The 13,307-nt window shown below is 37.5% G+C and overlaps 1 protein-coding gene across 1 annotated transcript in view; it reads left to right on the top strand.

The window, feature by feature from the left end:
• The window catches only part of ATH13 (ABC2 homolog 13), a 386,313-nt gene that overhangs the window by 49,376 nt on the left and 323,630 nt on the right, over positions 1-13,307 (top strand). The window contains exon 2 of the mRNA XM_089432011.1: positions 10,990-11,125. Coding sequence (XP_089288137.1) covers positions 10,990-11,125 — 136 coding nt within the window. The remainder of the gene's footprint in view (positions 1-10,989; positions 11,126-13,307) is intronic.

The following is a 13,307-nucleotide window of genomic DNA, read 5'->3' as shown; positions in this document are numbered from 1 at the left end:
AGCATTTCCTTCTTTCAAAGGGATAGTGTGTTCCATGACATCTTCCCTATAACCTTTTAATTCATCATAAGAAAATGCTAAAACGTCCCGATATTCACGAAGTAAATTGGTTAACTTCTTTCTTTCTTCAACATTAGTACCCTTAGCAATTTTGATAATCTTTGGATCTCTAGAAGTACTAATGTTTACCTCGATGTATTCGCTTGTATCCATTTTATTTTCCTCTTTCATCTTTGTGGGATCAAAGTGTTGTTCTAAAGAAACCACATTCCTAGGAGTAGGATTTATGATATCTTCATGATTATCAGATCCATCCTCCTTGGACCATGCGAAAATTTTCAAACTCATCCAAATTATCAAGAAAACGAATCACTTGTTTCTCGTCATCAAATTGCCAATGCTCTGAGTTATCTGGAACAGAAGGCCTAAATATAACTTCCATTTTTATCTTATCCTTAATTAGCCCATCAGATAACATCAAAGTAGAAGCAATTACAGCGAGCTCATTTGCCGAACTATTCTGCTCTCTTGGGATAGCCTCAAAGTCAAGGGCATCAAAGTATTCCATAGTATCCCATACAACATTTCGATAATTCTTTAACCTTTGATTTTTACATGTAAATTTATTTTTAATTTGCATGATAATTAAGTCCGAATCCCCGTTGATGCTAAGCAACTTAACTCTTAAGGCCTTTTCCAACTCAAGACCCAACAACAAAGCTTCATATTCAGCAACGTTGTTGGTTGCTTCAAATTCCAGCCGATAGGAAAATTTGAAAATATGACCAAGGGGAGATTTTAATACTATTCCTGCACCTTTACCATGCCTAGACGACGCCCCATCAAAATACATGTACCAAACTTTATCCTTGAGATCCCCAATCTTTTTATCAACCTTATCATCGAGAAGAACTATGGAGTTAGATAGGATAGCATAATTCCCCATGTCAGATTGTTCTTTAATTATCTCATTATGAGGTCTCTTAGGATCTTCAACATGGAATCTTTTCTCAGGCTCTCTATTAAGTCTCACAAAACCATCACCTCTAGGAGAAGGAATCATAGCATATGACCAATTCATTTGAATACTCCCTCCTAGATCAGAGGCCCATTTTCTTGATAAAAGCATACCCCAAGCATCAGGCACATCAACAACGACAATGTCCATAACAATCATAATGTCAGGGTAAACTGATAAATGAACCTGTAAATCCTTGATCAAACCGTGAACTTCAATCTTCTTAGAATCCATGGCACATATATTGTAGTAAGGCCTAGAAACTCTTAAATTAAGTTGTTCCATGACCCTCTTGGTCATGACACAAGTTGACATGACAGAATCCAACATGCAATTATTCAATTTGTACCCATTAACCATCAAAGTAATAAAGAATGGCTGATGATCCTTGCTATCTAAATCTAGACTTTGCAAATATATAGGAGCATCCTGATAATCAACCTCAGGAGCGTTCTGTTGAGAAACATTCACTTGAGGAGATTCAATAGCTCTTAGTAACTTAGCCCTTTGGGAAGGAATCTTTGCAATCTCGGAGACAGGAACCCAAATTTTTGCATTATTAAACCAACTTCCCAGATCGACATCTAATCCAGAGTTTGAACCCAGGTTAAAAATTCGAAGGGGAATTTGATTCCCGCTTTGATCTTTATTCCTTCTCTGATAAGTTAAACCCTTATCTTTAGCAATTTCCATGGTTCGCTCTGGAGAAGGCTTCTCACCATATAATTTAACCATCATATCATCTTCATTCTCAAAATTATTTATACTAAAAGTTGATGTGGAAGGTATAAAATCTCGACTGTTTTCCTAACTTCCATCCAATCTTTTATAGACAAAGAAAACTCTTTACTCACACAATTTATTTGATTACCTGCCTCAGGCATTCCATTATCCAAAATCCTTCTAACTATGGGGCCAGTAGCCTCCTTATGAAGAGCATCACAAGCCCGACAATAAGGCGGAGGGTCATCAACCAAATTAGTATGTTCAAGCAGATTAGGTGGTCTCTGCTCACTAGATTGGCCTTTCTTCTGCCAATTGTTATTTCGATTATTATTATTATTTCTAGGCTGGAAATTTTGCGTTTGAGCTCTTTCCATTTGGACCAACCTATTCTGAAAAGTAGTTATTTTCTTAGCATGGTTAGAGGTTAATTTCACTTGGTTAATCTCCATGCTTTCAATTTTTTGCAGTAATTTCTGAACAAGGTCGTTATCAGATTCTTGAACCTCGTTTCCTTTAGGTTCTTTCAATTTCGTTGAAGCCCTATCAAAACCTGGGATTTCAGACCTCCTCGATGCTGCCTTATCTTTTTCAAGCTCTACTGCTAAGGCTTGACAATCCCTATAATTAGGAAGTTTAGCATGTCTTAACTCATAAGAAGGTTCAAGGCTAAAGGTATCAATATAAAAGTCCCGAAGAGATCTATCAGTAGGTTTATAATCTCAAGGTAATTCCTTAATGATATCATTGAACCTCTTGTTAAATTCTTCTGCGGTCTCATTTTCTCTCTTTTTAATGATACTGATAGCTTTTACGAGATGCCTTCCTTTTCTCTTATCTCCATACTTTTTCTTAAATGCATTAACAATCGATTGCAAAGAATCAAATGAATTTTGAGGCTTTTCCGTAAACCAATCTAAAGCATCCCCCTCCAAGGTAAGAACAAAAAGGGTCATTTTTACATCTTCATGATTAAAATCAACAACCCTTGCATACTTATCTAGCCATGAACTAAAAGATTTTAGGTGAGAGTTAGCACTAACTGCATTATTGCCTGAGAGATAGGCAATTTATCCATCCCATGCTTTGGAATATCATTGGGATAACCTTGAATGTTAGCAAAGTCACAAGGGGCGAATATGTCCATGATGTCGTGCTCGACCGGGCTAGTAAAAAGCAAATGGATATCAGAGAGGGCTTCTTGTCCGAGATTAACAAGAAGGGTACGAGAAAAGAGTTTGTGTAATCGTACTCTGAGATCCCTTTCAAGATCAGGAGCAGGATTAACCAAACTGCTTGGATGTCTTTTAGTATACATTCTTGTTGAAGATAGATGAAGTGGAGTCGCCACCCGGACAAAAATGTCTAACTCGGAATAACCCGAAATGAAGAAACCAAGGATGAGAAACTTATCCTGGCAAGAGACAAAATAATGAGAGGAAAGAGACGAGATGAGTGTCGAAGAAACTAAGGACAGAAAAGACTATATCCCTGGTAATGAGGCCAAAAATGTTGTCGCATAAAGTGTCTAGACACCGCGACAACGCTCGGATTGGTGGCTGTCACCTTGATCCCCGATCTCTCTGTTTAAGCTTTCTCCTTACAGCAAGCTAAGGGGGGTAGACCCTATGGATAAATGGGATGAAGGAGAACCAGCTGGGAATCAACCGGCTCGGGAGACATAGCGAGACAATCAAATACTTGATTAAGGCTTAGCAAGATTTAGAATTTGATTAAATTTTAAATGATTAATACCAGTGCCTTATGGAGTCAATGATCCAAGTAATTGATTATCAACTGCTGCTTAGGAAACAGAGATATGAAATTTGTTTGTAATTCCACAGTAAAAATCTTTAACAATCGCTTGAAAATATTTGCAAAATGTCTAGCATGTAATGAGCATTAAATGATTCAAGCAATGACGATCAATTTCACTAGATGCACAATGCCTTAGCAATTAAATTTCAAGAGATACAGATACCTTAATCAACCACGAAATTTAAAAGCTAACCAGTTCAGATCTTAGAATTTAAATGATTATACTTAAAATCCCAAATCTAGGAAATTTGCCACTTTCAAATAGTTAATCTTCAAATATAAAAATTTAAGCACATTAAACTATAGAAGAAGAAAAATTTATACCACAAAAATTTTGTCTTTAGATCTTACCTTAGCACAAAAGACACGAAGAAGAAATTAATTATTCCTTAGGTGAATTTCTCGATATGTTAAGCAAGATTAAATGTGACCGAAAGAAATCAAAAAAAGATTTAATAATTTTTTAAATTTTTCAATGGGCCAGAGGCCACATAAAAAAATTTAAAACCCTTAAATATGAAACTTGTTTTTGATTTAATACTTTAGGATTCCCTAAAGTGACAAAATGTGAAGTCCCTTTCTTATTTATTTACTTATTATTTTTATTATTTTTTAGGTTTTTTAAAGTAAAATTGAAATCAAAACTAAATCGATATAATATTTTGATTGAAACCTAACCTAAGTAATATGAACAACAAAACCTAAATAAAATCTAAACTAAAATCTAAGTAGATTTTGATTGAAACCTAACCTAAGTAATATGAACAACAAAACCAAAATAAAATCTAAACTAAAATCTAAGTAGAAGAACTAATGTAAACTAAAAAAATAAACAAGACCAAAAAAAATGTCCAACCCTAAATCGAAAATCAAATAAAACTAAGAAAAAGATATTATGAATATGCTAACTTAAATAAAACCATACAACAAAAAAAAATCGAAATGCTTTGCTGATCGTTGTGTAGATGCAGGTCGTGACGGCGGAAAGAGCTGCGGGGAGGGCAAGAAGGGTTTCATGCAGGAGGTATCAAGCGATGGTAGCAACAACTTGATGGAGAGGCGAAGCTTGCAGGGTTGAGGAATGGTGGGAGCAAGGGAGCGAGCTGAGGGTTATCGCAGGTAAGACAGCTGCGCGTTGATGGAGAGGTAATGAGAAAGACGAGGGCGCATCGTGGAGAGCCTGGGTAGGCAGGTGATGAAGAAGCCAGAGCAGGAGGGGGATGCACGTAAGCAAAGCTATGGAGATGCGTGGGAATGGTAGCAGCTTGTTGTGTGAATATTTAAGGTAGCGAGAAAGGATGGAGCGTGAAGGTTGGCAGAGGGTTGCTGTTTGAAGGAAAAGCGTATTGACTTGCAGGTTTAGCTCGACGGCTTGGACAACAAATTGATGGAGGGAGTAGCTACGACGGGGTCGCAGAAGGAGAGGTCGGAGGTAGCAGATTAGGCAAGGTTTGAAAGTTGAGAAAGAAGAGTTGAGGTGAGGGTGCGGCAAAGGACAAAGGCATCAAGGGTTTGGTGAAATACACGCAGGAGGAAAGATTTGCAGACACCCTCAGAGAGCTGGCGAGGTACGCTGGCAGTGATAATGCGTGAACATGCAGCAAACAAAAAGGCTACTGAGCCTAAAAAATTTTCGAAATTTTTTAGGCAAATTGAAGATCCCAGGAAGCAGATAGAAAAAGAAAAAAGCAACTCAATAAACCCTTAAAATTTCCTAGAGATTTCTGAATAAAATTTATATGTTCTGCTTCAGATTTATTACTTGAAACCCCTGTAAAATCGTCTCCAGATATAAAAAATTTAAAACCCTGGATTGCAGAAATAATGCCCTTGCAAAAAATGGTTTTGAGGCCAGATCTTACCCTCCAGGGCCTAGATTTGGCTTCAAAATCAAACTTTACTTTTTGATCTGCAACCTGCTCCTGAAAACACAAACACCTAGAACTCCGATATACCAAAAAATTGAAACGCCAGAAACCTTTAAGTCAGGAAAAAAAAGAAAAAAAGAAAAATTATAGATCTATGCACAGGAGTAGTAGATCTACTAGATTTGGCGAGTGTGGGTCCAACTCCTCTCCCAGATCTGATAATCTGAGGCTCTTTCAAGCCAGATTTATCAATTTAGCACAATTTTTTTTTTGTTGAAATTTTAAATTTAAACGGAGGCGCTTCGCCCAAAACCCTTCATGCATCAATAAGGAAACTTCTTATGATAAGCCCGGGATTCAATTAAGATGGGCTCTTTAGAAAATACTAATCGGGAGTTCGCTGGTCCAACTGAAAACTTCCCCAAATGCCCGATGATCTAAAAAGCAGGAATTCCCCACACAACTCAATTCAACCATTGATGTAGAGCGAGAAAACGATAATAAAATTCAGATTTAATAGAGATACATGCCATTATATTCATAACTTAAATTACCATTTAAACCCCAGTGATCAAGCAAGATACCTGTGCTTAAATCACTCTTCATAAAGCTATCATCAATGGCTAAAAAGAAATCTATGCATGAAAATAACACATCTTACAACATTTCCACGAAGAGTAACACCAATAAAATTAACCCCAAAGTCTTTCTTTATTGCTCATGAAAAAAAATTACAAGAGAGCTTTCACTTAGCACATGACTCAAAGATCGAATGATCTCAACTGACAACTGTCCTTCTACTTAAAGATAAATCTCCCAACGGCTAGTTCGAGTGATATTTGTCAAAGTGATCTCGACCGTTGATGAGGATCGAAATTTTTTTTAATCTCATCTGCTGAAATTTTAAATATTGAGGAAATTTCGAATTTTTCAATTAAATGCATTTTAATAAATTCAAAAATTAAAATTTTGCATTTATTTCCTCAAAATTTTGACTTTGACTTAACCCTAGGGACCCAAGGCATAAAATTTAGCAAAATAATCAATTAACCTTAGTCCCTGGATGTGTTAAAATTTAATTTTTTAAAGGATCCACGAATTTTACCTTTGGAAAATTTAAATTTACCTAGGACCTAGGAGGTGATAAATTATTTTTTTAATCCTCAAGACATTTTACATCATGATTTTTTACATTTTTTACATCTCAAGGGGGAAAACCCATTTGAAAAAGGACCCTCATAGACTACCCATTTCTGTGACACAAATATAATCCAACAGACTAAGCAAATTATAATAAAATAACCTAACCAAATACTTAGGATTATTCTCAAGTCACTTTTACACAGACTCGATTTATAACACTAGGACTCGCCTAAGATCCTGGTGACAAAATTCATTCCGGCTTTGGGGTAAGGCTAAAGGAAAACTCTGCCGACCATCTGAGAATGGGTCAGTGAGACAAAAAACCTCCTGGAATGTAGATTGTTACCAGAAAAATAGGTTTACCTAGGCAATAACATACATGACACAGATCTGCTGAGATTATTTACATCACATATATGCAGAATGGGTTTACATTATAACATGATAATCAGGCTGATGATGATAGCTGGACGACACGGACACATCGATCAGGCGCTATCCCTTTTGCGAAAAAAGGGGGTGTACGGCTATGGGTTGTTGACATGTAGTGGTCAACACAGCCAAAAACCATTAAATAGGAAAATCAATGTCGTGGTTTTAAGATCAACAAAATCAGATTTTACCTCGGGGGTATTACCTCCATAGCTGGTATCTTTTCCATTTGCTCGACTATGTAAGGTCCCGACAAAATTTGAGGCTATTTGGCTGGAGCGACATTCTTCCCTTTGAGTGCATCCTTAAATGATATGGATCCATTAGGGTTTATGGTGTCTGCTTTAGGGTTTCTGTGGGCTAAAGACACTCCCCTCATTCTCATACTCAAAATAATGGTTTAGTCCTTTCCCACTCCATAATCTTCCAACTGATGCGCATCTTGTAGCACTTTACCTTCATATTCCAAGACTTGGGATGCTATTGGTATCCCAATCTTGGTTTGGATAATCTGCTTCAATTGACCCACTAGGTCCAGGCCACTAATCCAATAAATGAAGGTCTTCCCATCGAGGTCTTTTATGAAAACTTGAATTTTTTCAATCTTCTTTTGTCTCATCACCAGATCTGGTTGTGATTTTCCAAAACCCATATCTCGCTGAGTAGAATGCGGTGTAATTAGATCAGAAGGAATAAAGGGGTCTAGACCTCGTGGCTTCAGATCATAGGAATGTCTCACATCCCTAGTCACGTCCATCGTTGCAAATGAAAAAGAAACTTGCCTCCATAATTTAACAGAGTTTGCAGTCTCTTTGTCCTTTTCGATGACCATATCTGCGTAGAAAAAAACATGATGACATAGATCCACAAAGAGACAAACATGGCGCCACAAATTTGCGAAAAAAAGAACATATCAACATGAAGTTGCACTTACGAGAATGATGTTCTCCAGAGCCATGTTGTTATATGTCAAAACTATGGCAAGAAAGGGTTCTTTCACCATAAACATGGCCAGGTTGACAGACACATCTGAGCCATCCAGTCTAGACTCCATACAATTGATAAAGACATAGATTGTCAAAACTGTGACTGCCATGGGCATCAGGGCAGAGTTGAAACTCGACATCAATGACTTGGTAATCCTTGTAGACAAAGACTTTATCTAAAAATGTATCCATGCCAACTAGATCCGTTCCATACACTTGACAGAGAAGCAGATCACCACAATTGTGGATGCCATGAGAATAAAGGACGAGTTGGAGCTCGACGACAACAACCAGATACTCCCTCCAAACGAAAACCATAGCCATCTTGCGCTCAATTCAAAATATGGGAAACAACACTCAAAATCATTATTTTTGAATCAATTAAATATAAATACTTGTTTGAGTGCTAGCATGAGATTTTTTTGGGCGTAATTGTTGATAAACTTACATGAATGGCTAGAAAGATTCATGGAGAAGTATTGGTGTTGACTTTTGCAGTCAAGAGTTGAGTGGATTGCCATGAACTTGCCAAGGATTTAGCAATTGGACCATAAATTGTCCCGAGGTGTTGATTTTTTGTATAGAGGTGCGTTGGAAGGTTGTGCTTTGGGTTTGCGGTAGAATGCCATTATTCATTGATGAAGGTGCTTGAATAGTTGAGGGAGTTCAACATAATTTGTGGCCTAGGTCCACACAACTCACCCTAGACCTAAGTCAACAAGGCAACCCCACATGGATCATTCTATAATTAATAAAATGATGACAAGTGACATTAGGGTTTTACCCATCCCAAGGTGGTGTTTCCTCCAAGCATGTTCCTTCGTGAGCCCAATTATCATCCTCTAAGATGGCATGCTATCCAAGAAGTTGTTAGCCCAATGCTCCCTCTCATTCTCCAAGTGTCTGCATTCAAAGTGCTTCTCCTTTAGCTATGTGCCACATGTCCTCTTCTACCAATTTCCAAATGCTTCTCTTTTGTGCCAAGGTAGTTACTTGCTCCAGTGCTTTCCTTAACATGTGTTTGGGTCCACAACCAACCTCTTGTATGCCCCTTAACCCAAGTGTTGTTGAGTCAAGTATCCAACCTCCAAGGTGTATGTCACATGGTCCCATGTTCTTGGGGCTAAGTTCCCTCCTCCAAGTGCCTAGTGTTCGTCCTCCTAGGTTAGTATCTCTCCTAATCAAGCAAGCAACTCCCCTATTGTGTGCGTTTAATGGGTGAGTCATCATGCTAGTTAGAATAACAACCTCCTAGGTAAGTGCACTATGTTAGCATTCTATACAAGGTCTAACATCCACAAACCGAGCCATCCATATCTCCATCAGGTATCGTCAAGGGTCTAGGAGACCTAATGGTCTCCTAGCTAGGTGAAAATGCTTTTTGAGTAACCTCAAATGGTAATAGATAATAAATGAGTGCTGACTAAGTTGGTTTTTAGCCCAACCTAGAAAGACAATAATACACAATAATAATGGTGACAAAATGAGATGAACCTTTGCCTTAACTAAATCTTACACTATCTTCTGAAAATGTCCACCATGTGGATGTTGCTGATTAGTTGCTGATTAGTTGTGATTGTCGTTGTTATGGTTCAACTACTTACTATGGCAGTTCATGCTCCCTTGGATTATTCCACTTTTGTCATTGTCTCTGTTTCAACTTTTTGTCTTTACAACAGAGGCATATGGCTTGAGTGTGTCTACGGTTGTGGGTGCAGTTTCCAAGTATTTATGCAACTTGCACTTACAACTTTAGAGATGTTTGCAAAGGAACTTTTTGAATGCTGCAAAGGAGAGCTCTTTTGGATTCTACAAAGAGGAGCATTTGTAGGTGTTACAAAGGAAATTTGCTGGTTCTATTAGGGAAAACTTTCTTGTTTCACAAGAGAAGGTCGGGTATGTTAAGAGGAGCTCACCGCTGTTAGTTGTGGGTGTCTAGAAAGGAGGCTTGTGAGTGTGAAAGAGAAAGATTTGCAGGAACAAGAAGAAAGGTTTATCAGTAAGAGAAAGGCTTTGTGGGTGCCATAAAAAGGTTCATGGATAACCAAATGCTACAAGGAAATTGTGGATGGGTTGCAACAAAGTATAAGTTTGCAAGTATCAATAAAGAAAGGCTCTTGTGAATAAGCTTAAGTTTTCAATTACTTGTGACATAGAATTGTCGCTGCATCACAGCATGTTTGAGACTTGTGGAAGCTTGTTAATTGGTCTTAGGCTCTAACAACACTCTAAATGCACTTATTTTGTAAATAGAAACATGGATTTGTAGTACAAAGCTTATTTAAAATTTGACCTCTAACCAAGAATAGGTCACCCCAAAATAGACAATCCTTATCTTGAAGTTGAATCCTTATCTTGAAGTTGTCTATCTTATTTGATCCCAAATCTATTTCAAATTGAGCATTCCATATTCTAGCCACCGTTCAATGACCATTTTATTTTCCTTTAGACCAATAATTTCTTTGGAACTTTGAACATGGTTGTTTTCCTGACTCCATTAGTTTTAATTACAGATGAAGATGGCTCTTTCCAAGCTTCTTTTCTAGACTCTAGACTCTAGAGTACATACTTTTTCTGTCTTTCAAATACGCTTGCTTACGCAAACAATTTCTTTCATTTGGAACTTTGAGATTCTCAAATATGAGAATTTGGATTCAATTAGGAAATTATTAATGAAAAAATGACATCATATATGTGTGTATGCTTTCACTTGGGTTCATAATAAATTACTTGACCAGATTTAATCCCTCTTCCCTTACCTTTTCAGGACTATGGTACAAATTGTTTTGTAAGCAATGATTCAATGGAGAGGTTTTGTCTTTATTTGTATTATGACGCTGCTTTTGTATCTTCAATTAACTCCTGTAATTTGTCTCTTTATAAAAAACTAACAACCTTATAGTTCTTGAATCTTGCTATATTGTAACTTATTTTCTTTTAGATGTTCTATTTTACTTTTGTTAGTAAAGATTAAAATTATTAGCCTTTGACATCATTACAGGTTTCTGTGGCTGCTGGTGGTCAATGGAACAAGTTCAAAACATACTCAACAATACAAAGATCACTAGAAATATGGGGCTTTGTGATTACTTTCTTGTTTAAGGCATGGGTTAATAATCAAAAATTTATCTATAAAGGTGAGAAAATTCATTATTAGGTCTTATAATTGGTACTTGTAATCGATGTGGAGTGATATTGAAGTCATTCGTTAATGAAGGTTCTTTCATGTTTATTTGATGTGTTTGGTGTTCATAGTTTTGATTTTTATATTTTCTATCTAAAAGTTTAAAACTGAAGACATGGATAGAAAGAGCTGATTATAAATAAACGAAAAAACCTTTATATTGTGATTTAAATCATTAATCTTAAGAATAACTAAATTTCTAACTTGTATTAAAATGCAAAAAATATGATAGGAAGCCCTAAATAGGGTAAAAAATTGAGCTAAATGTAAGATTTTCTGTAATAACTATTAACTAGTATGGAAATTTAGAATTCAACTTCAAAACAATTGGGAATTTTCACCTCATTTACTTGAGGCTTCCCTGATTTACTTCATAGAACTTTCAGGCTTCAGCATTCTGTCTGAATCTGAAATATAATTTAAAGCAACAATGTACTTCACCTCTCTCCAACTAAATCACTAGGCGAGCTCATTAAAATAGAACATTGAATATATACTTGAAGGAGAGAAGATTCACAGCCCTGAGGGGACAATCTACTTTATCAACCGGATATGAAAATTACTTAGGTTACAACAGATTTATCACAGCAGTAAATCTGATTTCTTTTCTTCTTAGCACGCTAAATCACATAACATATCAGTGAAGCTGCCCCAATAAACTAGCATACAGAAACAACTAACAAGCCACTCATAAACAATGAGAACACAAGTCTGATTTTCAGATCTGCAACATAAAAATTTGGACGACAATGATACACTTCATATTACAATATAAATGAAGATATAAAACATTACCTTATCTCATCCCAAGTTGGTACATGTCATTTTAGTTCACCCAAGAAAGGATATTCTAGTTGCTACCAAACACTAGCTAGGGCATCCACCATCAACAACACATTCCATCTAGCAATACAAAGGCCTAGCAAGGCATCCCACCAAGCTACTTGACCAACATCAAAGGCTCCTCAACAAGCTGGCATCAATACCAAGAAATCCACCCTTGGTTCTCCCACTTTCATCCACAAGCTATCATGGAGATTCACCAAATATGTATAATACAAGCTCCACTTGCATCCAAACACAACAAATCTTTCTCTAGGGTTTCATCCCACAAAGCCTATGTCTAGTTTACTTGAAGACTTTAGGACAAACCCCAATGGTCCTGTTGCCACAAAATCTAGCAGGCCTTGGAGAGGGGTAACCTACAAGGCTATTACTAGACCAAGAGGCAACAATGGGATAATGGTCCAATCACCAAAACCCCTTGCTCTTTACATGTGTTCATCGATTGGGGGAGTCTCAGTATGTGAGGAGGTCACCAAATGGATATTCTAGGGCTAGGGTACAAGGTGACAAAAAGTAAACCTTCTACAAAAAAGACACAATTTAGGTTTAGAGGCCTAGGGTTAAGAGCACAAGACCTAGGGCTTGATTGATTGGTTGAGTGTCGGGGTGGCCATGTTGATCAGTCTAAGTCTAACCCGTTAGAAATTTTCCTGCACTATTTGGCTTATTTCACCTACTTGTTTAATTACTTAAGTTATTTAACCATATAAATACTAAAATAAACACAAATGCAGTCTCAACCATCTACAGATCATCAACTGAAAGAAATAGACAAACACACAAGGGACACCGTTATTTTTGGACAATCGTCCCCGGAACAACCTAATGCGGGAAAACCGGTGCAACAGTTTTGAGGGCTTTATTATTAAGCATCTTTCCCGAGTACAACTGGGTGCCAAACTGGCTCATTCGACAGAGAAATCAATCTGGCAATAATACCTCTCTTCAAAAGCAGATATTTGGCAAGTCTGCTCCACGAAAATCTCTCCAACGCCTCTCCAAGGCTTTGCGTCAGCCCTCCTGGCCTCTGCATCAGCCTAGAACCCTCTGCGTCAGCGTACTAATGCTCTGCGCCAGCGTACTAATGCTCTGTGCTGGCTCTATGGTCCTCTGCGTCAGCCTATTGATGCTTTGCGCTAGCTCTCTAGCCCTCTGCATCACCCACACAGGCCCTCTAGCCCTCTGCGTCACCCACACTGGCCCTCTGGCACTCTGCGCAGTGACTCTAGCCTTCTGCATGGCTCCTGTTGGCTCTGCGTAGCCTTCTTTGCCTCTGCGCTGGTCTTCCA

This window comes from Pinus tabuliformis, chromosome 5_1 (genome assembly GCF_031772625.1).
Source record: "Pinus tabuliformis cultivar Carrire ecotype Pingquan chromosome 5_1, CPIR1, whole genome shotgun sequence".
Classification (NCBI taxonomy): domain Eukaryota; kingdom Viridiplantae; phylum Streptophyta; class Pinopsida; order Pinales; family Pinaceae; genus Pinus; species Pinus tabuliformis.
This window is presented reverse-complemented; position numbering and strand designations above follow the sequence as displayed.